The 10,800-nt window shown below is 40.1% G+C and overlaps 1 protein-coding gene across 2 annotated transcripts in view; it reads left to right on the top strand.

Annotated features, from left to right (window-relative positions):
- The first annotated feature begins 713 nt into the window (after nucleotides 1–713).
- PRDM5 (PR/SET domain 5) overlaps nucleotides 714–10,800 on the top strand; it is a 79,024-nt gene continuing 68,937 nt past the window's right edge. For both annotated transcript variants that reach the window (XM_072335635.1, XM_072335634.1), the window contains exons 1-2: nucleotides 714–872; nucleotides 6,142–6,225. In XM_072335635.1, coding sequence (XP_072191736.1) covers nucleotides 780–872; nucleotides 6,142–6,225 — 177 coding nt within the window. In that variant the 5' untranslated portion in view covers nucleotides 714–779. The remainder of the gene's footprint in view (nucleotides 873–6,141; nucleotides 6,226–10,800) is intronic.

Below are 10,800 nucleotides of genomic sequence, written 5' to 3'. Positions count from 1 at the left end.
TTTCCTATTTTTCTTAAGCTGAAGGAGGTGCAACTAGCTGCATTTCATGTTGGGATAATAATGGATGGAGTTTATAAATGAAAACAACTACTCATGCCTACTTTGGGAACATAAAAGCAAAAGGCATAAGTACATAGCAAGTTACACTGCAGTATTTCCATAAAGTCATATTAAGGTGAAATATGCAGTACCACTAAGTTCTCTCTATTTTGGTTTGGGTGGGGTGTGGAGGGGAGAAATGCTGAGGGCTTCATAAAGTGAAAATTACTTCTAAAATATTCACAGTCCTTGGAAAATGGCAGAGAATTGTGCTAATATTTTTAATTTTATATGAACTAAGACAGATTGGCCTCAGTTCAAGAAAGTATCCTAGTGTGGAAAAATATTAAGTTCAGCTGTGCATATGGAAGCTTTGGCACTGGATCTTCATTAAAAGATTAGTTAAGTTTTGCTGTTATTCATAAAACTGGAACTACAGGCCTGGACAAATTGTTTCCTCTCTGTTCAATGTAACAGTGTATCTGGAAATGGATCCAGCCCTTCAGCGAAGCAAAACGCTCAACTGATTCTCGACGGTCGCTGCCCCGCCGGGCTCGCGCGCCCCCTGCCGGCGCCCCGCCGCCTCTGCCCGGCCGCGGCGGGCAGGCTCCTCCCTCCTCCTCCTTAGGAGCGGGACGAGCCCCGCACCCAGCCCCTCTTCCTGCCCCCTCCCCCGGTGCAATGGAAGTCCCCGGGAATCCTCCTCCCCGCTAGCAGGCGGCGGCCCGGCCCGGTACAAAATGCTGGGCATGTACGTGCCGGACAGGTTTGCCCTGAAGTCGTCCAAAGTGCAGGACGGGATGGGGCTCTACACGGCCCGCAGAGTGAAGAAGGTGGGTGACGGCCTGGGAGCGGCGGCGCGGCCCGGCGGGGAGCCGCTGCCACGTATCCCGGCAGAGCTGGACGGCTCAGCCCCGTTCTCTCGGCGCTCGCCCCACTTCCGCCCGGCCGAGCTCCTTCTGCCCGGGGCCGGCCGGTGCCCGGCGGGGCGGCGTGCCTGGGTGAGCACGGGGAGCGGGACGGCCGGGCCGGCTACCTGCGGCGCTGTGCTCAGCGGGCTGCTGCTTTCCCAGCTTGTCCCGACTTCATTTCGTGCTTCTGGGTTCGTTTAGTCCTCCCGGGGGCGGAGGTGCCCGTCTGTCGTGCGCAGGCTCCTGCCTCTTCCCAGCCGCTGCAGCCCGGCAGGCGAAGGGTTAATTCCTCGCTTTCGGAGCCGCATCCCCGGGACTGGGGAGGTTGTGATCCGCAGCTGCCCCCATATCCCATCTATCCCAAACAGTCCGTGGCCCTTGGTGCTCGATGGCTGAAGGGAAAACCTTTTAATTGTTTGGAGTCCCTGTTAAAACTGCTCGGTTAACACTTTTAAACAACTTGTTTTAACCGCTAGAGGCATACCTGAAGTTGCGAACCCTGCATTTCTCTGCGCTTCTACTTACATTAAATGATTTGCTTTACATCTTTGGCCAGGTTTGGGCTCTGACTTGGTTGGGAGGGCTGCCAGGTCTTTGCAGTTGTCCACCAGGCTTAAACACTGTAGAGAAAGTGTGCCTCATGGTGGTTCAGTCACTGTCCCTGGATGTGATTAAGATCTGTTTGGATGTGGTGCTCAGAGATATAGTTTAGCAGAGGGTTGTTAGAGTTAGGGTACTATGGTTAGGCTGTGGTTGGACTTGATGACCTTTGAGGTCTTTTCCAACCTGAGTAATTCTATGATTCTCATATCTAAGGCCTCCTTTAGGGATAGGAGGAGGCAATCAAGGTTTTTATCAGTTGGCTTAATGTTTTCTTTTCCGCTGAGGGTCTGAACTCTGATATTAAACCTTTGGGAATTCACACACGAAGGAGAATTGTAGACTGCTATCACACATGCATCCCTGGACTCTGAAACAGAATGAACTTGAGAGTGAAAGTGATCGAAATTGATGTCTGCGTGTCAATATCAGTTGGAGGTCTGAATCCCCTTCCTTCATACTGTTTGAAATTGAACCCTTAGATGTGCATGCTGGGAAGAATAGCTCTTTATTCTTGCTAGAAGTGCTCTGTATCGCTTTTGAAGTTCCTGTTATGGACTTGGTTTTTGTTTGGCATTGAATCTGCTGTGCTTTTTTATTTTTACCAACAGCTATGGTATGCAAAGCCCTTCAGAAGCACGTGCCTGACTTTGCTCCCCAGTAGGATGAGGAGTCAGCTTCTGAGTTGCCCTATGGAAACTGGACATTGCTTAGTACAAGCATTCCTAAAAGTGGTTAAAGACTTAAGCACAATGTGTTACCTCAGCTGCTCAGAGAACAGTAGATGTGTAAAAAGCACAAATAATACACTGGATATCCCCATGGAAAAAAAATCACATCTGAGACACTTTCAACTTTCTTCCTGCCTGGTAGTGAGTGAGGCAGCAATACTATGCTTCATGGCTTTGATATGGAATAGTTAACAGCTGTCAAATAATTAATTAATTGTTAATTAATTCCTTGGAACTCTGAGAGTAGTTGCTGAATATGACACTTTAAAATAAAATTTGTGTTCTTGAGTAGATAATACTGCACCTCAGCCTGGAGAAAAGAAAGCTGCAGTGTGACCTCATTGCAGCCTTTCAGTACCTGAGGGGAGCCTATAAGAAAGAAGGGAGTCAGCTCTTTACAAGGGTAGATAATGGCATGACAAGGGGAAATGGTTTTAAGTTGAAGGAGGGAAGATTTAGGTTGGATGTCAGGGGGAAGTTCTTCACTATGAGATTGATGAGGTGCTGGAACAGGCTGCCCAGAGAGGCTGTGGATGCCCCATCCCTGGAGCTGTTCAAGTCCAGGTTGGATGGGACACTGGGCAGCCTGGTCTAATATTAAGTGTGAAGGTTGATGGCCCTGCTTGTGGCGGAGGGATTGGAGATTCATGATCCTTGAGGTCTCTTCTAACCTGGGCCATTCTGTGATTCTTTTATTTCCTATTGTATTTGCACAGCTGTAATTGGAAGTCAAGCACACTTCAGATGATCTTATATCAAAAATTGCAGTAACAACTGTCCAGGTGTCAAATACTCATGAAGTAGGCCTCAGAAAATTATAGTATTTGCAACATTTTGGACATGGTGTGTTTTGAGCTGCTGTTACCTGCCATCTGCCTTTGTGCCTTCAGGCATTATGCCACATTTCCAGTTTTTAATATTTTTTTTAGTCTGAAGGTGTAAGAAGTGAAATCTTTTTGGTTTGTTTTGTGACCTTTACAAAAGCTGTCATTCTCTTGTAATTTTTTTTTTTTATTTTATTTTTTTCTCCAGCGTCTGGGCTTTGGCTGCAGCACCAGTATGATAAGACCCCTGGTATAATCATGAGAGAGAGCTACTGCACTTCTCAGTGTTCTGCTCAGATCAGAACAAGATTAGCCGTGTTCTGAAAAGCAGCTTTTTTGAATGATGTGCCTTTCATAACCTCAATTTTTTGACTGTCTTAAGACTGCTTCATTGATCTGGGAGGAAGTCTTACTATGTTTTTGACTTATATATTCACTATGACAGTGTACTTATTGGCTAGGACTAATAGAACTATTGGGAAAGGAAATAATGTTTAAGGCTGAATAGATAATGGTGCTTATCCCCTGGTTTTGTGTCTCTAATTTCTGCTTTCTGTCCAAGTTTGAGGAGCCTTAAAAAGTGCTTAGAAGTTTGAATGATCTCCAGTTCATGTTATGTTCTCTTTACATTAGAGGTGGGCATCTTGCCTTTTGCTTTCTCTATTGTTTTGAGCTTCCAGAAGGGCTTAAACATATTGCAGTAGAGGTTTATTAGCCTGGAGTAGTTGAGCTAGGAATGACATATGGTGTTTCATGTTTTCAGTTGGTATGCACTACTAAGCTGTTGCTGTGTTTCATCCCAGAGGCGATGTGAGGTTCAGTGATGGGTAAAATTAATCCTGTAGGTGCTTTATCTGGTAGCTAGGCATCTTTTGGCTTGTGAGGATGAAAGTATTACTGAGGTGAGTGTTGTTAGAAACCTCTAAAGTAGTAAAGGAATTAATTCATCACTTTCTGTTCACTGGAGTGTTATTCTGCTGCTGAAGTGAGTGTGTGAGACTAGCTATCAAAGGTTCCATATTCATTACGTCCTTACATTATTTCTGTATTAAATTTATGAAGAATTTATCTTCTTCTTTGCATAGAACAGAACTAATCCAGGTTATAGTCAAACAAGCTTCTTTTCATCTTGATAATTGTTACAAGTAACTGGAGATTCTGCAGATACATTTATGCTTTTATCCAGAGCTCAGCAGTTGTAGTGAGCTATTTTCCTTTCTGCACTAAAACTACTTGGTGCTTTGTAAGGAAATGGGAAAAGCAAGTTCAGCTTGTCATGAGGTATCTCCTCCAGAAGGGGCCTACCTTATCTTTACTGAGCCTAGAAAGGGCCATATGCCTCTAGAACAGAATTACTTTGCTCTCATGTTGACTTCTTCCTTAACCTAGCGAACAGCACAGCAAGTTGTCTCCCTTGTAACATCTGCGTGGCCCCTATTAGACAGTGCTGTGCTGCTAGAGTGGCACTCAGGTGAAGCTGAGGACATTAGTGGCTTTGCACAGGTAATTGTACTGATCAAATTTCACCTTCATTGCAGATGGAGGGAAAGAAGAAGGGAATATCAGTTTGAGTGTTAAATCCTAGGATTTGTAAGCTGGCAAGAGATGACCAGTGACCTCATATCATTAGCTGGAATGGAAAATAGAGGGAAGTGAAGGAGGGGAAGCCCCATATTGCCAATATTTGCTGTCCCTGCCAATATTTGCTATCCCTGCCCATATTTGCATCCCCATATGTGATTTGGGCTCCTATTGTTCTCTAGTGTTCTTGTCTTTTTAGCTCCTTTTTTTTACTGGTCTTTCTAATGATATCTATGTTGAGCATAGTTTCTAAACTATTGCTTCTCAATTCTGTGTTGTTATTATGCAATTCCTATTTTGTTTTTCTTTGTTACCCCCTCAGATTTAATTATATATATATATATGTATGTATGTATTTCTTTTACACACACATTTTAAATTAGGAGGAGTCATCATGTAGGTATTCTGTGCCATTTCTTCATTGACACTATACATGCAGGCATGGAAGGAAAAGGGGGAAATATGTAGCAGACTGTTCCTAGGATTGTGGAATGTGCCTGTGGGGGGGTATTTTCAGAGAAGATCGATCCTTTTATTAACTAAAACATTGTAAAGTTGAAACAAAGTTGTTTCTTATTGTGTAGTTTTAACCTGTAATGCCTTAAAGTATATTAAAGCCTTTCTATTTCAATACTGCCTAAAGGAAAGTAGCATTCTGCATTCCATTTCGTATGGTTTGTCATTGCAAATAAGGAGAGGTGGGACCTATATAAGCCCTGGTTATAGAATTTTCCCTGGTTGTAGAATTCACCCTGTTGCTGGCATGACATCTGGAAAAGAAAAAAGAAAGAAAAACACTGAGCACCAAACCCCAAGATGTTTGGAAGGACATATCAATGGATGCTTTCACAGTATGTGTTAGGGCGAGCAGGTGTTAGAACGTTTTAATTCTGTTTTTGAAGGCTTAAATTAATTCAGAGGCACGTGCATACTCCTACTTTTTAAAATAAATCCCTCTGTATGTTCGAAACCTCGAAACTACTCAGTGATTTGATTTGGAGCACTTCAAAAAGTAGTGTTGCAAATAATCCCGCAAATAAATCTAATGAAAACTTTGTGCTTGCCAGATGTCAGATACTTTACATTTAGTAGGATGTCTACTGCAAAGTGACTCCTGAGAATCCTAGAAGAAATGCGACTTGTGAATATAACCGTTATTTAAAATCTGGAAAAAATGGTATTTGCTAAATTGGAAATTAAGTGTGAAGAGGAAATATCATTATTTAGAGATTCTCCAAGCCATAAAAAGAGTGGGAATGAGATTGAACTCACAATGTTGTGAATGTTTCTGCCAGATAGTGGATTTCTGAAGGAAAACTGCCCTTTACCATTTGAAGCTAAAATTGAGATCTCTGCTGGACACTGGAAATTCACTGGCTTTTTTCTTTTTCTCTTCCTTTTCTTTTTTTTCCTTGAATCCTCACTGATTCGTTTTCATTTATAATCATTTCTTAGGGTGAAAAATTTGGCCCCTTTGCAGGGGAGAAGCGAATGCCTCAGGAACTGGATGAGAACACAGACTGCAGGCTCATGTGGGAAGTGAGTAGTCCACAGCAACATGATCACACCTAGTGAAAACAGCTCCCAGAATTAAGTTTTACTGTAGCCCTTTGCCCATTCCCGCTCCCTTTCCCATTCCCATTCCATTGCATTCAGGCTTAAAGATACCATGAGTAGTCTTTGTACTTACTGACAATGTTTAAGGACATTTTTGTTTTTGAGATAGAGAAATTGCTTCTTTTAAAGGATAAAGGAATAGCAAATGATAATTTCTTATCAATGAAATGTGAAGATATGAAAGCATAACAGCACAGTGAAAAATTGTTGAATAATGTGAAAATAAATGAAAGTCATTAACGTCATTTGAAAATACGAAGGTGGTTGTCAGTTACAAGATACTGATTTATGGTTACCAACAGGTGTAAGCTCATATAGAGCATTCTCTACTGTGATGCTTGTAGCATTGGTAATTCTATGATAATTGTATAATAAATAGTATGATGAAAGTTTCTGTATTTACCAGAATTTGTAATTCTTTGTATAGATACAAGAACTTTAGTAAGAAAAAACCTGGTGCTATAGGCAAATGAAGGTAAAAAAGGTACATGAAGGGGGTTTTCAGGGCTCTTCTAAACTTGTTTGAAACACCTGCTTTTGTGCTTCTGTTCCATCCTTGTAGTCTTTTCTGCTACTGGAAAAGATACTCATTTTCGAGCTTCTTGGTTTTCAGTGGTTAGGCATGGAAGGGTGCTGGTTATTTTGATGTTGTATGGCACAGTGCAGAAACTTAGGCTTGACATCTGCCTTAAAGGATTATCCATGCATTTATTCGGGGAGGGGGGAGCCAACCCATAATACAGCAAACCAAACTTATTTAAAACAAACAAACAAAAAAACAACGAACACTTCTGGCATAAATGTCACTGAGATCGTTATAAAGATAGCACAGTGTTATTGTGGTCTTAGTGGAGCTGTAAATAGATTCAATAGAATGATGTGTGAAGGAATACTAAAAGCTGAACGCTTGTCTTTTTAAACCTAGTCTCAGTTTAAATCCAGAGATGAAGTGGTAAAAATACTCCTAGCTGAGTGTTAACTCAAGTCTATGAATTCCTGTACCTTTGTTTATCCCTTTCTCCTCAAATCTGTTGTTCTGTCTTGTTTTTTACATTAGGGACTTACCCAAAGTGTCTGTTCCTACAGAGGTGTAGACAATTCCTTCCCCCAGTTCCCTTGGTTATGTATCAAGAGCAACTGTTCTCATCTTGTTTGTTCTCAGCTGAAGAAACAACAATACAATGTGCTTTTGTTACAGATGTTTGCTGAATGTGTTAATAGGCCCTGGCTTAATTTCCTTTTCATAAAGTTTCTGCAGTTTATTTTAAATTAATAAAATATTTGAGCTAGAACAAGGTTTTTAGAAGGGATGGTTGGTGGATTATAGGAGCTTTCTAGCTCCTATAGGTTTTTAAATTGGTTGGAAAACCATATGAGTTTCCAGATGTCTCATTGCTGATGATTAAATGAGATTTATCTGTTTCTGTAAGTCAGAAAATAAAAGGGAAATACATGTATTTATTGATGACACTAATATGACCCCATTGACAGCAAACCAGAAAATGAGATTTTTATGAGCTGTTCTAAAACCTTTTCATAATATCTTGTTGTAACCTAGTTTTGAAAGCCTTGAAAAGATTCCTGCATACCAAATTTTATGACTTCCTGAATGTTTGAGCCTAAGTTGTTCATGTTTACTGAAGTTGATCTGAACACGAACTTTATATTATAATTTGAATCATGCTGGGAGTAGTCTTAAGTTGAAAATTGAGACCAGGAATGCAGAAAGTAAGAAGTAAAACAGTCCAAATGGTTATTCCAGAGATTGTGGGAGGCAGTCATAGCAACCAGCCAAGTTTGTGTGTAGTCAGCTGTACCAAATATATTAAAAATAATTAAGTTGATGACTATTGGATGAAGGAACTTTAAGGCAACTCGCAGTCCAACTGCCTTAAAAAAAAAAACAAAAAAAAAACCAAACAAAAACAATACACTTTCAGAGAGGGCACCTTATGAAAGAAAGTTAAATAGTAGAAGCTTTTCAAAGGTCAAGTAAAAATGAATCTTAAAGGAGCATTTTTTTTCTTGGTAAGTGATTTTTGAGTTCTTAACTTTAACTTTGTGGAATGGTTTTCTGTAAGGAAGTTTACTACATGTGTTTCTAGTGGTATAGAATAATGGTCTCTGATGTGGCCTGTCTTGAGCAAGCTATTCTTCTTTCTCTTAGACCAGCATTGTGAGTTGGCATCTTTAAGACATCATGCTGAGATGGAATTCATGAGTCATAGAATCTTTTGAGTTGGAAGGGACCTTTAAAGGTCATCTTGTCCAACCCCTCTGCAATGAAACTGTAGGGACACCTACAGCTACATCAGGTTGCTCAGAGCCCCATCCAGCCTGAAACGTGCGTTATGTTTTTCTTTGGGAAAACATGGAACCTAAAGGAATTTATTGGGTTGAATGAATTAAAAACAGTTCTAAGTACATTAAGATTTGTGTTTCAATAAAATGTAGCACAGTGCTACTTGTCTGTCCCCAAAACTGTTCATTCAAAAGGCTCCAGAAGGTTGTGGTGGGATTGGGAGAAGGGAAGGAGGAAGGTTGGGGGGGGGGGGGGGGGGGGGGAGGGTATATATTGTGGGGATTTATATTATGTTACCGTTACCTTTGTAAATAGTTACTGGCTGAAATATTTTATTTACAAGTTGATGGACAAATGAAAAACCAGTTGATGCTGTAGTAACTATTTAGTTAGAAATAATAAAAAAAGATGAGAAAACGTCTGGATGCCTTTGTGCTTTTTCTTTCTCGCTGTTGATAAGCCACCTTCCAACTGTACTTCATCTGCTATGCCACTATGTCTGACCAAATTGCATGTTTTACTAGTTAGCAGTACAGCTAGTTAATGCTGATGATTTGTGAGTTTTGTTCCTATTCTTAGCATCCCACTAGTGCCTTGATTAACTACTGCTTTGTTGGTCTGTGTTAGTGTAACTGACAGAGCGATTTTAAATTACGTGTATTTGCTTGAAGAGAAAGTGCTCTGGGGCAAGAACAGAATAATCTTTAGGTATTAAATTTCATGGAGGTTTTTACCTCTGGAGGATCAAATGTCCTTTTTAATATTTATTGTTCCCTTCAGGATGGAAAGGGAGGATATCTATTCAGTTTATTTTGTTTACTATTCCTAACTGAGAAAGTGGTATTCTTTTCAATACTGTTGGGTTGTGGCAAACATATACTTTTTGGTTTGGCAAACGTTAAAACTGGAAAGACTGGAAAGACTCAGTCCTTCTTCAGATACTCTGACTTACGGAGGAGGAATGTTTAGGATAGGGGTGGCACTTAATACATTGTGTAACACTGAGTGATACACATCTCAGGTTTGGTTTCTGTGTGTCTGCCAAGATTGCTTTCTTCATTGTTACATTAAATCCAAGAGCAGAAACGTGCTAGCCAAGAGACTTTCTAGGGAAGCTAATACTCATGTTTGTTTGTATTAAAAAGTGAAATATATGTTTCTGCTACTGCCAATGCTTCTGCAGCGATGGCTCTTTTCAGTTAAAAATACCCCAAAACCGCCAGACTACTATGAAGGTAGCATAAAACCTACTATTAACTGAGACTAGCTTTTCTCAGAGCTTTAATATTTGCTGTTTGAGGTATGAGAAATCAAGTGATTTAAGCTAATGACATTGCTTTTTTTTCTTCCATATCTTGGTAGTAGAACATGATTCTGGTGAAGGAAGGTTTTTACATATTGAGAATTAAGTTGAACAGTGCTCTAAATTTCAAGGCAAAGTAAACCTATTTAAACCTTAATTTAGTCATCTTTATCCTTGTTAAGTTTGTGATTTTGGAGTCTTTATAGTGACTTTTGAAACAAGCGCATTTCAGGGCCTTAATGGTCAAAGTAGGACCTTAATGATCTGTAGTTTTTGTGATGAGGAAAAACTACCTCTGAATCTGTCTGAGAATGTTAGGATCGCTGCTTCAGTTGGTGGTCAGCTTCTTAGAAAGTCCATTTTGATAGTTTGAGATGCTATTACTCAGACTTGAATTCTTAATAGAAAGACAAAAATTGCTTAAGGAGACTTGAGTATCTTTATAGTAAGTGTGAAGCTCAACCCTTCTTGTGAAGGTCTAAAAATGAAAACTTGTGAACCGTTCTGTCTTCAACAAAGTCAAATAATGTAATGAACCAGCAGGAGATTCATTAGTATGAAAAAATGTTGCTCTGTGTTTTGGTTGGAGGAAAATGTGTATCACCTATGAGCCAGTATTTCTTCATCAGTAATCAAACCAGCAGCAGCTGTGTCAAGTTTCTCTTTCAAGTATTACTTTAATACTTTCTATAGTGACATTAAAATGTGAATTTCTATTCTGTGAAGTAGGCCTGAAACTTGGGATGCAGAAGCATTATAACTAGCTGTTTTATGCCATTGACAGTAAAAATGTTTTCAGCTAATTAAACAACAACAAAAAAGATAAAACAGAACTTGAGTGAACATAGTTGGTTTATTATTATTATTATTATTATTATTATTAACATATAGA

Source organism: Excalfactoria chinensis, chromosome 4, assembly GCF_039878825.1.
Source record: "Excalfactoria chinensis isolate bCotChi1 chromosome 4, bCotChi1.hap2, whole genome shotgun sequence".
Lineage (NCBI taxonomy): Eukaryota > Metazoa > Chordata > Aves > Galliformes > Phasianidae > Excalfactoria > Excalfactoria chinensis.
Note: the sequence above shows the minus strand (reverse complement) of the source record. Positions and strands in the feature narration are given on the sequence as shown.